Source organism: Electrophorus electricus, chromosome 11 (assembly GCF_041902795.1).
Source record: "Electrophorus electricus isolate QZ-2024a chromosome 11, ASM4190279v1, whole genome shotgun sequence".
Lineage (NCBI taxonomy): Eukaryota > Metazoa > Chordata > Actinopteri > Gymnotiformes > Gymnotidae > Electrophorus > Electrophorus electricus.
The window spans coordinates 29,702,501-29,720,000 of NC_137507.1; the positions used below are offsets into that span (position 1 = coordinate 29,702,501).

Below are 17,500 nucleotides of genomic sequence, written 5' to 3' on the forward strand. Positions count from 1 at the left end.
TGCTGTCTGGCGGGAAAGGTCAACGAGGGTCAGAAGAACAAGATCCTGGAGGTGAGGAGGCTGTGCGCCTTCAATGATGCTGGCTGCGTTTGTAAATGTGTGTGTTTCAGTGTGAACTATGCAGAGTGTGTGTCTGATACCTGTGTGAGCTGTGCATTTTGTGCAGGGGATGCCATTTTGGTCCTTGAGGGCTCAGTTTTAATCCAGCTCAGTGATAATCCAGCTCAGTTTTAACCCAGTTTGGTGTGAATCCAGCACCATTTGAATCCAGCTCAGTGTGGATCCAGCAATGTTTGAATCTGACTAAGTTTGAATCTGGCTCAGTGTGAATCTTGCAGTGTGAGTCCAGCACAGTGTGAGTCCAGCACAGTTTGAATCCATTGTACTGTTTTTCTTTATCACTCTTATAGAGCCTGATTCAACCCCTCACTTAACCGGTTTAAGTGTAAACCTGGTCATTGAAGAGCTGAAGTGCTGCAGCTTCCTCAGATCTTCTTTTTCTCTTTAACTTCCAGGAAATGGAGAAGACGGAGTCCAACAACTTCCTGATCCTGTTCAGAGACTCGGGCTGTCAGTTCCGTGCGCTCTACACGTATTTCCCAGAGACAGAGGAGATCTGTAAGCTAACAGGCATCGGCCCCAAGACCATCACGCTCAAGATGATAGAGAAACTTTACAAATACAGCTCAGACAAAAAGCAGTTCAGTCACATCCCTGCCAAGACTATGTCAGCCAGCGTGGATGCCATCACCATCTACGGGCACCTGTGGCAGACCAGGAAACAGAACACGCCCAAAAAACCGCCGAAGTGAAGCGGGTGTAGAGAGCGTGGCCACGGCCCCATCACGCCTCACTAGAGACCCATGTGCCACTTAAAGAATTCTCATCACTGTTTACACCCTTTGAGTGACAGGAAGTTAAGAGTTATGGAAGAAGTCCGAGTTTACATGGCTGAAGTGTGAAGATTTGACTGTTACTGGACCGGTTTGGAGAGTGTGCCATGCAGGACATGAAGATTAGCCGTTACCACACACACTGTAGTCTGTCTACACATGGCGTGTGTGTGTGTGTGTGTGTGTGTGTGTGTGTGTGTGTGTGTGTGCGTGCCAAATCTAAACATCGTAGCATCTGTTCCTGAGACAGAAAAACAATGAGGCAATGTCTCACCTTGTTTGGTTTAAAACACAGTATGCATTTGTGGCCTTATGCTTGTGTGTGTGTGTGTGTGTGTGTGTGTGTGTGTGTGTGTGTGTGTGTGTGTGTGTGAGACTGACAGAAGGACATGTTGCACTGAAAGTTAACTTACACTAACTTCAGTTTTAAGGACAGTTTTTAGTGCACAGGAACTTAAACATTTGCCTCCATCAAATCAGTGTCAGCATTTATTTATGTTTTTGTAAATATCTTAGTGTCCCTGAAAGTGGTGCAAAACAATCCCTTTGAGGAAGTGTGTGTGCGTGTGCGTACTGTACTGTATATACTAGCCTTTAATATGACGTGAATGCAAATATTGTCTGGCTTGTACACATTGTCATGTGGCCTTTTGTTGTTTTAAGGTTTTCAGCTCTCCTTACCAGGGACCTAAAGGTTTTAGCTGCTGGATAATAACACTCATTCAGAGAAACCTTGCGCCGCAGACTGGCGTGTAACATGCCTAGTGAGTGTGTTCACAAACTTACTGACACGCGTCTGTCACAGGCACCGCTCAGCTGGCGATTTGCGTAGTTTACATCGACAAGTTAGTATTAAAATCAAAACATGATAACTGAATATTTTCAGAAGCTTCCGTATAGATGCGGCCTACGTTGCTAATTAACGTGCTTTTTCATATTAGGTGTACAGTGCGTACAGAGCAGTTACATTTTTCTACAGACTTTGTCTGATAGCACGTTTATTTTCTTTCTTCAGGTTCAAAAACAACTAAAAGATGTTTTTTTTTCCTTTTTCTAGCTGAAGAAAAACCATCCATCGAATTTATTGAAGCTGTACATATATAGTTTTGCATATTAAACATATTTTTAAAGCCATTTAATCTTAATGCTATTTTTCATAAAGTTGGTCATTGTCAGATGTGCGCATGGTGCTCGTGATAGCGTCCCAGCGCGCGGAGGGGCGAACCTTCGGCCGTTCTGTTGGGTGTTCCACGCGCTCTTGTCTGTGTGTTAATATTGCCTGTCTGCTGTATGTCCTACATAAATACAGATTTTCATCCAAACGGGTGGTGGTGTTTTTGTTAAACATTTAAATACTGTTTGGACTATAGGCACGTTGTGTATTTCCAAGTAATTACAATGCAGAATTAATTAAATCCAAAATTCTACGAAGATACTAAAATGGCACTTTTTATGTTTGCGCTTCCTCCAGACTAGTTTCCCAAACTGAACTCATCTCAGTGCATCTCAGGCCTCTTGTGCAGGTTTTCTTATTTTGTGTTGTCAGAATCTATTCTCCACGCTTTCCTTACAATCGCATTTACATCTATTATAATATCTATCTTGGTGGCCAATAATAAGGCCACTCCTAACCCTTAATTTACAGCTATTATAATATCGAGCCTAGTGGCCAATAATCGGCCACTCCCAACCCTAAATTTACATCTGATTATAATATCGAGCCTAGTGGCCAATAATCGGCCACTCCTCCCCCCGTGTAAGCCTCGGGGCTGTTTACTTCTTAGCCAGCCCGTCCTGACGGCTGTGTGGTCTGGGCGACGTCGCCGCGTCCTCGGAGCTGATTGGTGGAGAGGCCGGAGCGCGTCCTCGGAGCTGATTGGTGGAGAGGCCGGAGGAAACGTCCGCCTGACAACCACAGCTAGGGAGGTAACGGCGGAGAGACGCGAGACCACACGGAGACCCATCAACGCGCGTGTTTCTCATCCGAGGAAAAGGGGACCGACCCTCGAGACCCCCACAGGACCGCAGTTGTTTGTGTATATGTGCACGTGACCCGGTAAGCCCCAAACCCGCGCGCTACGCCCTTACTCCTCAGCTAGGCTCGTGCTAGCGCGTTAGCTGCCCTCGGGTCCGGGATCTCGTGATCCACGCACATTGTTCGCTCTTTTGGGTTTTGGATAAACGTCTCCGCCACTGCTGTCACGAGACTGCACCTGTCCGCCGCTGTGCGCGAGCGCTACGGCGGCGTTCGGGTAGTTGGCGTGCGATGGGTAAGTCGTGAGCGGGCGCACCGTCCGGTTGCTGCCCCCATCCGCCCCTCGCGAGAGAGCCGTGTGTGGCGGGGCTGCAGAGACTCGCGAGCCTGCTGCGTTCGCGCTGCGCGAGTTTAACGCGAGGCTGTGAGGCGAGCCCGCTGCTCGCGACACGGCGGTCTGGGCGGGTTGTGCGCTAGAGATGCGACATAACGGGACCGGCGGGGCGGATGAGTTCATGCAGCAGAAAAGAGGTTAGACCGCCGAGCAGAGCCTGGCTCAGGTCGTGTTGGCTCATGCTGACTTAAACCCAACCTCTCTCTCTCTCTCTCTCTCTCTCTCCCTCCCTCCTCCGTCTCTCCCTCTTTCTCTCTCCCATCCACACCCTCTCTATCCCCCTCTATCGTTTCGTCTCTTGCCGTCTGTCTCTTCTGTCAGACTGCCACTATGACGGCAGAGGAGACCATCAACATAAAGGAGGTGGAGGTTATTAAGGTGATCCTGGACTTCCTGAACTCCCGCAAGCTTCACATTAGCATGTTGGCGCTGGAAAAGGAGAGCGGTGTGATCAACGGCCTTTACTCGGACGACATGCTATTCCTCAGGTCACACACACACACACACACACACACATGAATGCTGTTCCTCTGGTCTGACTTGTGCCAAATCCTCACTTTCTAATCCCCCTGTCTCACTTCAGTCTCACACACACACACCATTATGTACACACAGACACATATGCACACATGTGCACTCATGCATACATGCACACCTGCATGGGCGTGTAAATGAAGGTGGTGTAGAGTGTACAGTGGTGCTATTCACCCCCAGTCCCTAGGCCCTGGAATGTGGAAATGGTACAGTTCTCTGCACACTTGCTATAATATGGCGTCTCTCTGGTTTCCAGCTGCCGGTCAGAGGGCTCACGGTACTCCACTGTTCAGTAATTCTGCTACTCAGCACACCTGCTCCTGCTGGTCATGTGACTAATTATCAAGACCTTCGTCAACTGAATCAGTTTCAATTCAGTAGAGAAAAGTGCGTGTTGACTTATGCATTAATTTAAATTATTAATGATTAGTAATCTTTAATAATGAACCTTTTCCCTTTACAATGTCAAACATGCACAAAGAACATCACCAAAAAAGCTCATGTGGTATTTGCCTTTTGACTGTCAGTGTGGTGCAGTAGTGTTGGAGTTTAAGTGTGTTCGCATCCTGTGGAGGCCGGACGATGTCTTTGTCTGTAGTGTTGCCATAGATCACCTCTAACATAAAGAAGGGCAGGGAGACTTTTATTATGGAAGAGACCTGGCTCTTACAGCATTAGTGTGAGAATGCCAAGGGCTCAGTGCAGTGTGGGTGTGGGTGTGTGTGGGTGTGTGTGTGTGTGTGTGTGTGTGTGGGTGGGTGGGTGGGTGTGGGTGTGTGGCAGGGCCAGTGCTTTCACAATAGTGCCCATTCATGTCTTTGAGGTCACTGGTTAGTGCACAAAGGAACAATCAGAGAGGCTGTGGTTGAACTGGTTGAACTGGGTGAAGAGGCTGCGGTGTTACTGGTTATACTGGGTCATGGGGCTATGGTGTTACTGGGTGTACTGGGTTAAGAGGCTGCGGTATTACTGGTTGTTACACCTATAGTGGGAACATGGTGTCTGTTCTGGTGTTCCAGGTCTGGACTGCCCCAGTTTGTTTGTTTGTTTGGGGGTTGTGGAGACGTCTGGGACAGTCCTGATGTCACGACACACTGAGCCACACAACATGAGTGCGACACACCCGTCACACACTGCAACCTGCACACAAACAGCCATTTGTGAACAATCCTAGTCCTCCTTTCTTCTTTCTCACATCTACACTTCCTGTTTGTTCTCTCTCTCTCTCGCCCTCTCTCTCTCTCTCGCTCTCTCTCTCCCTCCCTCTCTCTCTCTCGCTCTCTCTCTCCCTCCCTCCCTCTCTCTCTCTCGCTCTCTCTCTCCCTCTGTCCTTCTAGCTCTCTCTTGGTCATTCTCTCTCTCTCAGGTAAATTAGATTCAGTGGTGCTTTATTGAAATGACAAATATTCACACTTGTGTTATCAAAGCTTTGATGAAGAGATTAAGAACTGAGAAAAGTGAGCAAAAGGTAAAATGCATCCAAATCTTTTAAATTGTGTGTCAGTAAGAAGCAGGTAGGGATTCTTATATACAACCACAACAACAACAACAACAACAACAATAACACCAATAATAATATAACAACAATACTGTTACTGTTACTATTACCAGAAACAATAATGATTATTCTCATTATTGGTGGTAGCAGTAGTAATATTAGTATTATTGCTATAGTATAACTAAGTGATGCTAAGTGCTAGTCTGGCCGAGGCTGTGCCGGTGCCTCTGGTGTCTCAGGCAGCCTCTCCTCACCCACAGGCAGCTGATTCTGGACGGCCAGTGGGACGAGGTGTTACAGTTCATCCAACCCTTAGAGTGCATGGACAAGTTTGATGGGAAAAGGTGACCTCACAGGACAAGCAGCAGTCATGCTCAAAGCCAGCGTTTCCTCGCCTATGTTGACGTGTGCACTCCCTCCTGTGTGCCGCTGCCAGGTTCCGCTACGTCATGCTGAAGCAGAAGTTTCTGGAAGCTCTGTGTGTGAACAACGCCGTGTCGGCCGAGGAGGAGCCCCAGAACGTGAGTCCCACTGTGGATCAGCTGTCATGTGACCTGTCATGTGACTTGCGGTGTGAGTTCTGACTCACCTGATTGTTGTGATGGAGAAGCCCTTGTTATGGTCTCTGAGCACTTGACTGATCAGTTTACACACACGTGCACTCAGATTCTTCCTAATTGTACATATATGTGGGTGTAGTTTCTTGTGTACTATTCCAGCTCCTCCTCCTTCTCTCCTCCCTTTTTCTTTCTTTGACAGCTGGAGTTCACAATGCAGGAGGCTGTGAAGTGTCTCCATGTGCTGGAGGAGTTCTCTCCCTCTAAGGAGGACTACAGCAAGCTGTGTCTGCTGCTCACGCTGCCGCGTCTCACACACCACGCCGAGTTTAAGGACTGGAACCCCAGCACGGCACGCGTGCACTGTTTCGAGGAGGCGTGCGGCATGGTGGCTGAGTTCATCCCTGCGGACAGGAAGCTGAGTGAGGCGGGTTTCCGCGCGGGGGCTGACCGCCTCTTCCAGCTCCTCATCAAGGGCGTCCTGTACGAGTGCTGCGTGGAGTTCTGTCAGAGCCGCGCCACAGGCGAGGACATCAGCGAGAGCGAGGTTCTGCTGGCCGTGGACGTGCTCAGCGGGAACGGCTGCGATGACCTGGACCTCAGCCTGCTGTCGTGGCTGCAGAACCTGTCGCCGGGTGTCTTCTCCTGCGCCTTCGAGCAGAAGATTCTGAACATCCACACGGACCGACTGGTGAAGCCGGCCAAGGCGCCGCACGCGGACCTGCTCACGCCTCTGCTCAGCAAGTTGTCGCCGTACCCGGCCTCGCCGCTACGCCGCCCGCAGTCTGCTGACACCTACATGAGCCGCTCCCTCAACCCCGCGCTCGACGGCCTCGCCTACGGCCTGTCGGGGCTCGACAGGAGATCGGGGGGCGGGGCCATGGACCCCGCGAAGACCACGCCCATGTCACACTCGTTTGCCAACTTTCAGTACCCTGGCGGGCAGAACCAGAGCCGCAGTCTGATGATGGAGGACTCACAGTGCCACAGTATTTTTGAGGAATCGCCCGAGAGGTACTGCATTAGGGGTGGACCGATACAATACCACTACCGATGCAACGATACCGATATTTAGTATTAAGCATGAATGCAAATACTGATATGATAGCATATGCAAATACTGTGTCCAATATTTTTTTATGATTCTGTGGGCTATTTTCCTTAAAGATGTATTTGGAGTGATGATGTTGTTCTTCTGTAGTGCATTTAGGCCAGATTCACACCAGGTTCACACCAAGTCCACACCAGGTCTAACCTATTTGTGCAAAATAAGGATATTTTTCTGACTAGACATATGTGGCTCTGGAAAAGAGCGTCTGTTAAATGTTCTAAATGCAAACGTTTTGTTTAGAGCGGACATGTTGGAGAGACAGTACAGGGAGTGTTGTGGTTGGAGAGTAATGCGGGTTTTTCTGTTGGTTCAGCTCCAGGACTGAAACTCCCTCTGATAAAATGCTGAATTCACCGGCGCCCCAGAACTCTCGGCCTGTACCCGCCCCGGGGCAGGAGGCCCCTCCCCCCGCCTCCGCAGACAAGAACGAGGTAGGATAGTCATTTGTTTATTACCTAATCGATCAGTCATACGATGTGATGGCCATAAGGCCCCCGTCTCACCCCATAGTTGCGGGACTCCATGGAGCAGTTTCAGGAGTATTACCGCCAGCGTTTGCGGGTGCAGCAGCACCTGGAGCAGAAGGAGCAGCAGAAACAGCTCTACCAGCAGATGCTGTTGGAGGGCGGAGTCCAGCAGCAGGAGACTCCGCCCACCGCTAAGCACAACCTCACAGAGACCTTTCTCAACAGGTAGACCACTACACGTGTCTGGTGTCCAGGTGTGTGTGCATGTGATACCTGGCTGGGCTACACCCGCGTAGATTTAACCCCATAACACACCTGCTTGGGCTACACCCGCGTAGATTTAACCCCATAACACACCTGCTTGGGCTACACCCATGTAGGTTTAACCCTATAACACACCTGCTTGGGCTACACCCATGTAGGTTTAACCCTATAACACACCTGCTTGGGCTACACCCACGTAGGTTTAACCCCATAACACACCTGCTTGGGCTACACCCACGTAGGTTTAACCCCATAACACACCTGCTTGGGCTACTCCCACGTAGGTTTAACCCCATAACACACCTGGTTGGGCTACACCCACGTAGGTTTAACCCCATAACCCTGTGACTTCACTTTTCATAGATTCTGTTTGGTCTCCATAATTTTCTCAATGCACAAAGAGTCCTTATAAAACTCAGTGGGTCAGACAAGGATGAGGAGGGTGGAGGAGCAGAGGGTGGAGGAGCAGAGGGTGAAGTACTGGTGAAGCACCTCCTGTCCTGCTCAAGCAGCAGGAATGAGGTTTCCTGCTACTCTGTAACTGAGTGTGAAAGATGTGGGTTCAGGTCCAGTAGGGCTGTTTCCATGGCAGCTATTGTAACCTTGGTGACGGGAGGTGTCTAGTGTCATAGTAACTCCTTTGTGGATTATGGAGGTAGGGAGAGAAAGGAGGGAGGGAGCGAGGGATGAATAGCTAATGAAAGTAGGGATGAGGGGAGGATAAGACAACCACCTGGTCCCCAGATGGTGCAGGGGTCCGGGGGGTGGGACCAACCCCCGTGGGAGACACTAAAGTGTACACACACACACAGATTTCTCTCACTGAGTTAACTGTGCCTGTAATGCTCAGACATATTAAACCTAAGTGTACTGGATTAATATGCGATATGTGTCTAATATGTCATAGCTTCTTGTTTTGTAATTTAATGTGAAAATTCTATTTCTCATTTAAATGGTAGATTATTCAAATTAATATGATAATCCCCGATGTCCCGTGGCCAGCAGTACCAGGGAGGGAGGCGTGGTGTAGCCGCTGGGCTGCACAGAGAGCTCAGTTTGGGGCTTCTGTCTGTCTCTGGGTCTGTTGCGGCAGCAACATTATTTGTATTTGTGTTTGTATTAGAATAAAATTGCGTCCATGCTGGAAAATGGGGTTTGGGTTTGGGTCCAGCAAAAGAGTGGACAAAAACACACCTAACCATGGAGGAAATATAACTGGCAGTGGAGATAACAGTGGACAACACCAGCTGTTAATCAGAAAAATATTTCTACAACATGAACTAGTAAAAACCCACTATTTGTGCTTCGCTGACTTCTAATAGGAGCTCAGCTGCAGTCTGACACCGATCTTATCTGGTCAGTACTGGGCCATGTGAGCGTCTGAAGCTCTAATGGCGCCATACACGTCAGGATTTGTTTGAGATGCACTGAAACAAATTTTATTGAACAGAACAAAGAATTATGAATTATTCAGTAGATGATATCACATTACATTTAAAACATAGAACCTTGAAAACTAGAGATGTACTGTCAGGACTTTCTTTGTGGTTACTTGAGCATGTCTAAGCAAACGTGTGTGTGTGTGTGTGTGTGTGTGTGTGTGTGTGCGTGCGTGCGTGTGCGTGTGTGTGCGTGTCTGTGTGCGCGTGTGTGCGTGTGCGTGTGTGTGTGTGTGTGTGTGTGTGTGTAGGTCTATTCAGAAGCTGGAAGAGCTGAACGTTGGTATGGACAGCCTGGGAGAGGAGGTGCAGACTCTCTCACTGCAGTGTAACGGTGGAGCAGGTGACACTGCAACCCCAGCAGGGGGCGCCCCCAACACCCCACACCCTGAGGAGGGGGCGGGGCCTGCCAGCAGCACCCCACAGAGGGGGGAGGGGCAGGCAACCATGCAGCCCCCCTCTGAGTCGCCTGTTCTGCCCCAGAGGTGAAGATCAGACATGCCTGCTGTAAACACACACACACACCAAATGTTCCACATTCATTAAGGGCTACGATTGTCACTAAATCCTGATTGTTTTGTTGCCCTGGTTATAATAGCAGAGTGTTGTGTGATTTCTGACTGGAGCATGTGTGTGATGTGTGAGTTTACATGTCTCTGTACCTTCATTCTGCAGTACTCAGAAGAGAGGCGCGCTGAGCGATAGCAGTCTGACCCGCACTAAACCCGCAGAGGTGTGTATGTACACGTACACACACACACACACACACACACACACACACACACACACACACGCACGCTGGCACACAGACATGCATGCACACACGCACACATTATTTGAGCCGACTGCAGTGATAAGCACTGATAATTTGATTTCAAGCACGTCAAACAGAATATGAATTTGGTACTTGTCAACTGTATTGAGACAAAACTGACAACACAAGGTCATCTGCTTCTTTATTCCTGTGTTCATAGAGGAGCCCAAATACACTGACCCTGACCCCTGACCCCAGGTGTACCAGTATAGCTCAGCATTTGATGGCTGATGTTTGCTTAAGTTCTTCACTGCAGTGTGAAGGCTAATGTAGCTAGCAAGTAATGAAAGGGATTTGATATTGTGTAAACCGCAAGACAAAATGTTCCTATACTTGTGTTTCTGACACTGTCTCAGACCTCACAGAGTGGCTATGTGGTTTCTGACTGTGTATAAGAATAAAATTGGACACAAGTGCCAATACAATCCAGGATTTGACAGGCTGCTAACTGTTATGTGAAGCCTTGTCTTGAAATAAACTCGAGCGTCTTTTCCGTTAACTTAATCCGCGTTCCCGTTGTGTTGGGGAGAGTGGCTCTTAAATCCCTCTATATGCCGGTGTAATAATTTCTAATTAATTCAAAAATAAAGGAAGAGACTACAGAATTAGTAGAAGAGAATAGCCGGTCCTGTACTTTATTGCAGATTAACATTAACAAGAATTATTGAGGCACCTCTGGAGAATGTGTGACAATCACACAAAGAACCTACATTTTTATACATTTGTCAGGGGCGATTGTGTTATTTTTATATATATATATATATTACACACACACCCTACACCACACACACACCACATCACACACACCACACCCAACACACACTCAACACCATACACATCTACCTCACCATGCACAACCTTCTGTCCAGTTACTAGTCCAGTACCTAAACCACTGAGACACCACACACATCCTACACACACCCTCCACCATACACACCCTACACACATCCACCTCTGTGATGTGTGTGTGTGTGTGTGTGTGTGTGTATTTGTGTGTGTGTGTGTTCACTCTTTCTCAGGGAGAGAAGTCGAAGGCGAAATTTGTTGCGGTTAATACTCTGGAGGATACACAAGCTGTGCGCGCTGTTGCCTTCCATCCACTGGGGGCGCTGTATGCCGTGGGCTCCAACTCCAAAACCCTGCGCGTGTGTGCCTACCCCGACACACTTGACACCAGGTACACTCACGCATAAACTTAAACACACACGTTCACATACACGCAAACATTTACTGCCATTTAGCTGACGCTTACAGTTATGACTGAGTACAACTTGAATAATTGAGGGTTAAAGGTCTTGCTCAACAGTGGCAACTTGGCAGTGGTGGGACTTGAACTGGCAACCTTCTGATTACAAGTCAACCTTAACCAGTGAGACACCACTGCCCTTAAACACATACACTTAGTGCACGAGACAAGTGTAGCCCATGAGCTGATGGGTATGTGTCAACTCAGCTTCTGATCACATGATCAGTGTTGACTGTGGGTCAGTAAAGTGTCACCAGGTGATGTTTCAGAAGCAAATTTGCTACTTGAAAAAAGATTTTTGGCTAGATCTACATGCCTGACCTGGATATAAGCTCACAGGGTTTTGAGAAATACCAACATGTGAGCATAAAATATTTCCATTACCATAGAAACTAAGGATAACTGCATCACTATTGGACATGTTTGATGTACAGTCAGGATGTTCCATGCTCATCACTCTAATATAGTTACAGATAAACACTAACATACCAACAGACACCTAAACAGAAATCTGACTTCAATGTTTGCTTGTTTTTTTTTTTCTTTGCTTGGTGTGTGTGTGTGTGTATATGTGCGTGTGTCTGTCTGTCTGTGTGTGCGTGTGTCTCAGTGGCACTGGTGCGTCTAACCCCCCAGTCGTGTGTTTTAAGAGGAACAAACACCATAAGGGTTCTATCTACTGTGTGGCCTGGAGCCCCTGTGGGCAGCTGCTAGCTACTGGATCCAATGACAAATACGTTAAAGTCCTGCCGTTCAACCCTGACACCTGCAATGCTACGGGTGAGACGCTCACTCACTCACTCACTCACTCACTCACACACACATATTCACACTCACGCATGCACGCACACTCACTCACTCACACACACATATACACACACTCACGTGCACACACACACACACACACACGTACAACCATGCACAGACTCACACGCACACACACTGAATACACTCAGACACTGCAGACTAATACAGATTTCAACAGAGTCCTCTACAGTGTGTGGCTTTATAGGGTTCTGTCGTCTCTCTCTCTCTCTCTCTCTGTCTCTCTCTCTCCTCCACTTCCTCTCCTTTCTTTCTTACCCTTGTTTGTCATGCACTGATGTCCCACAGGTCCTGATCTGGAGTTCAGCATGCATGACGGGACTATTCGGGACCTGGCCTTCATTGAAGGTCCTGACAGTGGGGGTTCCATCCTGATCAGTGCAGGAGCAGGAGACTGTAACATCTACACCACCGACTGTCAGAGAGGACAGGGCCTTCACGCCCTCAGTGGACACACGGGTATACACACACACACACACACACACACACACACACACACACACACACTGTAACATCTACACCACCGACTGTCAGACAGGACAGGGCCTTCACGCCCTCAGTGGACACACGGGTACACACACACATACACACACACACACTGTAACATCTACACCACCGACTGTCCGAGAGAACAGGACCTTCACGCCCTCAGTGGACACACACACACACACACACACACACACACACACACACACACACACACACACACACACACACAGACGTTATTTGTTCCTCTGTGGTGACTGGCCCTGCTGGCGGTGGTGTGTGTGTGTGTGTGTGTGTGTGTGTGTGTGTGTGTGTAGGTCATATCCTGTCTCTGTACACGTGGGGTGGCTGGATGATTGCGTCAGGTTCACAGGACAAGACCGTGCGTTTCTGGGACCTGCGTGTGCCCAGCTGTGTCAGAGTGGTTGGCACCGCCTTCCATGGCTCAGGTGGGTGGAGCTACAGCATTACAGCACAGCAGTAACTCACAAACACACACAAACACATGCATACGCACAGACTCTAAAGATGTGTGTGTGTGTGTGTGTTGCAGGCAGTCCGGTAGCCTCTGTGGCTGTGGACCCCAGTGGACGTCTCCTGGCTACGGGACAGGAGGACAGTGCCTGTATGCTGTATGACATCCGTGGAGGACGCATGGTGCAGACATATTGTCCCCACGCGGGGGACGTGCGCTCCGTCCGTTTCTCTCCCGGGGCACACTATCTGCTCACGGGCTCCTACGACACCAAGGTCATCATCACCGACCTGCAAGGTAACCTGTTCAGCATCAGCCTACACACACCCACACCACAGCGCCGGGATCACAGTGGCACGTCTGGTGGAGTTATTATTAACTTATTAAAACGTTTAAAAAAGCATGAAACATTATTAAAACATTAAAAACATGAAACATACATTTATTAAAACATTAAAAACATAAAACATTAATTCTGAAATGAGTGTGTGCCACATAGATGTTCTTCCTGCCAGATGTTTGATTCGTTTCATTGTGTGTGTGTGTGTGTGTGTAGGGGACCTAACAAAACAGCTCCCCCTGACTACCGTTGGTCACCATGGTGATAAGGTGATCCAGTGCAGATGGCACCCACAGCACCTTTCCTTTCTGTCTTCATCAGCCGACCGTACAGTCACACTCTGGACACACAACACGTAGAGCCTCCGCTCACCACCAGGGGGAGACGGCACCAAACATCCTCCTCTGCTCCAGCAGCCCACCTAGTTGGATGAAAATGTAAATAAGTGCGTGTGCGTGTGGGTGTGCGTGTGTATGTGCGTGTGTGTGTGTGTGCAAGTTATTTATTATTTCTGTGCTCTTTTTCCCGCTCTGTGATGGTGTGTGATTTGGCTTCTCTGTGAGTCTCTTGTATATAGTAGTGATGTTTGCTGCCATATGTCCCAATCACCTGGTCTGCACACTAGTGCCACAACAACACTTAACTTTAAATAAAACAAACAGCCATAACACAGACAAGTGTAACGTGATAAGCAACACAGCACTGACCTGCTGAAACAGAACACGTCTGAGATGAGTCTCTACTGAGATGGCCAACAGCTGAAGACAAAACAGGTCTGGAATCAGCATGTTCAATTCACAGCTACATTCCAGTTTGATCTCTGATTGGTTGTAGCTGTTTGGCTCTCAGTGACCTTACCAAACGCACTGGTTCGGACCCCCAACCCTGGACAATACAACAGGGAGCTTTTGGGCCTTTAGGACTGGGACCCACTGGCTGGATTTTCTGTACAAACCACTGATCTCTAATGAAGAACTGGATCACTTTTATGCCCTCATGATCTTGATCCACAGTAACTCTGGATTTTAATATCTAGTAATAATAATAACTTGCAGTGATGGTTACAGTGTTAAAGATTCAACCATTTTTGACAATATATCACTCGTCCAAATAAGTACTCTGGGCAGCCCCTGATGTCCTGGATGGCCTGCCAGATTTAACCTCAGTGTGGAGTTACAGTGTGGAGTTGTCTGTCATCTTGCTCCGCCTCCTCCTGGGGGTGGTCCCTGTACGACTGCGTCAGCTGAGTTCAGCTTCGTCCTTCTCTCCTAGAGTTCTAGTGCCTCAGCTGTCCTGTTCTTTAATTAGAGATCAGTGGTAAAACCACAGAACGGGCAAATATGAGTCAGTCCTGTGTGTGTGTGTACGCGTGTGTGTGTGTACGCGTGTGTGTGTGTACACGTGTGTGTGTGTGCGCGTGTGTGTGTGTACGTGTGTTTGCTTATTTGGACTAAGCGGATTGCATCTGTCTTTGAGTGAGTTGATGCTGGGTTTCTGTGTATGCAGTTTGGTGCCTTGGGTTCCAGTGTCAGTCATGACGCTCCGCCAAGCAGTTCAACTCAACCTTTTTATCGATACATTTTTAAACTCCTATCTTGTGTGTGTATGTGTGTGTATGTGTGTATGTGTGTGTGTGTGTGTGTGTTTTTCAGAAGTGTAATCTCAGTGCTTTGCCTGAGCTCAGTGTCCATTGCTTGGGAATGCTTATGAAATCAATGTGTATAATCAACGTAATGCCTTTGTGGATGGTGATGTGAGGTGTAATGTCCTATGAATGATGACTAGGCTCAGATCTGTCATGGAGAACCCCAGAGAACCTCCAGCTCAGCTCACATTGTGTGTGATGACACTGAAGGTCCAGGTGTCTTCAAGTGAACTTCAGTACCGAGGAAACGACTTCAAACTAATTTAACGTTTACACAGACATAGATGATCTAAAGTTTCAGTGCTTCTGTTCTTTCTCAGTGTTATTTTCTGCACTTTGTATGGAATGCTTATATTTTATGATGTAGTTTTTATTTATTTGCTGTTAATTTTTTATTGATATTTATTTTTAAGAGCTAAACTAACATTGACATGTTTGTTTGAACGCTTATGTTAATGACCTTCAGTTTAATTTCTCACAGAAATTCCTAAATGGTAGGTAGCTTTTAAATGGCTTTGGAACTAATGTCCTCAGTAGCTTATGAGAAACAGGTGTGTGAGGCTGTATAACGTCCAAATAAAAGCTTGTTTGTCACTCTCCATGGTGATGATGAGAAAAGTGTTGTGTGTTGAGTTTGGACTGTGCCACACTACAGGACTAAAGTCACTGGTATTGTAGCTTTGGCTGCTACACCACAGAGCCCTGCACCTGCACAGCTTACAGCTTGCACTCATTTCTGAGGCTGAAGGAAAGACACTAGTGTTTTTAATATGAAAGAGGCGCATTTATTCAGTAACAATGTGGAAAATAATCACACGTGATAAAACGCTTTGTGTGAAGTAAGATTAGGGATAAAACAAATATGAATAATATAATTTTATTTTATGTACATGTTTAAAAGGAGGTGAATAAAACTATAAAATACACAATGACAAGTAAAAGACCCATTATAAACACAATAATACTCAAAAGTATTTCATAACAGGAGAAAAACAGATACAATAGTTGGGTGACAGTCACACTACAATACACATACCCACACACACACACACACACACACACACACACACACACACATTCATTAATTGCTCCTTCTTTTACAAAGACTGAGTTGTGAAGATTCAGTAATGTGGGTTTCCATAAACTAAACCTTGGTAAAATAATGACATTCCCTTGTTTTATAAATTAGTGGGGTTTTTTATTTAAAAAGGTGGATTCGAGATCAATTTTCATGATTGTAGCTTTAAAAAACAGACTGAAGGATCACTAATTTTGAGGCTAATGCAGAGTATGACGTGTACTGGTCCTTGTATACTGGAGTATGACGTGTACTGGACCTTGTATACTGGAGTATGACGTGTACTGGTCCTTGTATACTGGAGTATGACGTGTACTGGACCTTGTGTACTGGAGTATGACGTGTACTGGACATCTTCATTCTTATATTACAATCTCATCTTATAAATAATTCCAAACCTTTAAAGCGGATTAACTCAAAGCTTTAATTTCTGAAGCCGAAAGATTGTTAATGTTGAAATGTCCTGAGAGTCTGTTTTTTAGGACGTAATTAATTAATGACTGATGTGTGTGGACCCAGTTATATCTGTATTAGTCCAGGTGTTCATGTGCACAGACATCTGCTGAAAGAAAAGTCCACCATTCTGAAATGGAAACTTATGCAAATTCAGTTTTCATTTGAACATTTAAAAGGATTATATTATTGTTTTCACACTTTTCTTTTTTTTTTTTTTTAACTCAGTGGAATACATCTGATTCAAATGAACTGTACAAAGATACAAACAACTCACATCTACAATGACCTGGAAATGAATGTCTTTCCGCACTCAGTGTCTGAACTATTGGCGATTTCTTTTTTTATATATATAAAAAATATAAAATATTTCAAATGCAATATTCTAAGTTCAGATACAAATGTGGAAATGACCACTAGTCTACCTTAGAGGTGAGATACAGCAGGAGGACAAGAAGACTGTACATATAGAAAAGATTTAAAAATGGACCTCTAGAACATCCACGTCATGAGAGCGTGCAGCCAACCCACGCCTCAAGCACTTCACGTAGACTGGAAGTCCTTCCGTTTGGTGTATGGGATGGGAACAGGTGCTGGGAACTTTTCCTCAGTCACATCACCAGTGTCAACTATGAGATGTTCTTTCTAAATCAACTTTGAGTTGTTCATTAGAATTCAACTTTCAGTTATTAGTTCTAATTCAACTTTCAGTTATTATAATTCAACTTTGAGTAGTTCATTCTAATTCAACTTTGAGTTATTAGTTCTAATTCAATTTTGAGTTATCTGTTCCCTTGTTCTAGTCTGCCTGATTCCTAAGCTAACTGACCTGTGGGGAGGGAGGCACTGACCAGCTCTTCTTAAACATACATGACGGGTTACTGCCCCAATGCTGCTCTTGCAGGTGCTGTGAGCTGGACTTTGTCTGCGAGTGGAATAAATATATCAGACTTGTTTTCTAGGGCTTGGATACACCAAGGAACAGCAAGATGTTTGTTGTTAAGAG

The 17,500-nt window shown here is 46.7% G+C and overlaps 3 protein-coding genes across 11 annotated transcripts in view; 2 read left to right on the top strand and 1 right to left on the bottom strand.

Annotated features, from left to right (window-relative positions):
- The window catches only part of camsap2b (calmodulin regulated spectrin-associated protein family, member 2b), a 66,145-nt gene extending 63,930 nt beyond the window's left edge, over positions 1-2,215 (top strand). For all 3 annotated transcript variants that reach the window (XM_081722825.1, XM_081722826.1, XM_035528530.2), the window contains 2 exons: positions 1-51; positions 516-2,215. The exon at positions 1-51 is cut by the window's left edge and continues 68 nt beyond it. In XM_081722825.1, the coding sequence (XP_081578951.1) occupies positions 1-51; positions 516-812 (348 nt within the window). In that variant the 3' untranslated portion in view covers positions 813-2,215. The remainder of the gene's footprint in view (positions 52-515) is intronic.
- A 512-nt stretch (positions 2,216-2,727) lies between these two features.
- wdr47a (WD repeat domain 47a) lies at positions 2,728-15,581 on the top strand. Of its 5 annotated transcripts, XR_014125855.1 has the most exons (16): positions 3,026-3,399; positions 3,584-3,750; positions 5,555-5,638; positions 5,731-5,815; positions 6,054-6,865; positions 7,276-7,393; positions 7,473-7,654; positions 9,384-9,617; positions 9,808-9,865; positions 10,966-11,123; positions 11,803-11,972; positions 12,306-12,476; positions 12,821-12,952; positions 13,057-13,275; positions 13,535-13,755; positions 14,971-15,581. XR_014125855.1 is itself a non-coding variant. In XM_081722828.1 (15 exons), exons 2-15 carry the CDS (start codon positions 3,593-3,595, stop codon positions 13,675-13,677), a joined length of 2,724 nt encoding a protein of 907 aa, XP_081578954.1. In that variant the 5' UTR covers positions 2,728-2,949; positions 3,584-3,592; the 3' UTR covers positions 13,678-15,581. The 5 variants fall into 5 exon arrangements, 4 of the variants coding, with proteins under 4 accessions (XP_081578954.1, XP_081578955.1, XP_081578953.1 ...); XM_081722828.1 differs by lacking the exon at positions 3,026-3,399 and adding an exon at positions 2,728-2,949 and having other exon boundaries at positions 13,535-15,581; XM_081722827.1 differs by having other exon boundaries at positions 3,027-3,399; positions 13,535-15,581.
- A 243-nt stretch (positions 15,582-15,824) lies between these two features.
- Positions 15,825-17,500, bottom strand: part of kirrel1b (kirre like nephrin family adhesion molecule 1b) — a 61,357-nt gene continuing 59,681 nt past the window's right edge. For all 3 annotated transcript variants that reach the window (XM_081722831.1, XM_035528434.2, XM_035528433.2), the window contains one exon: positions 15,825-17,500. This exon is cut by the window's right edge and continues 3,079 nt beyond it. The gene's annotated coding sequence lies outside the window, so the exon portion shown is untranslated.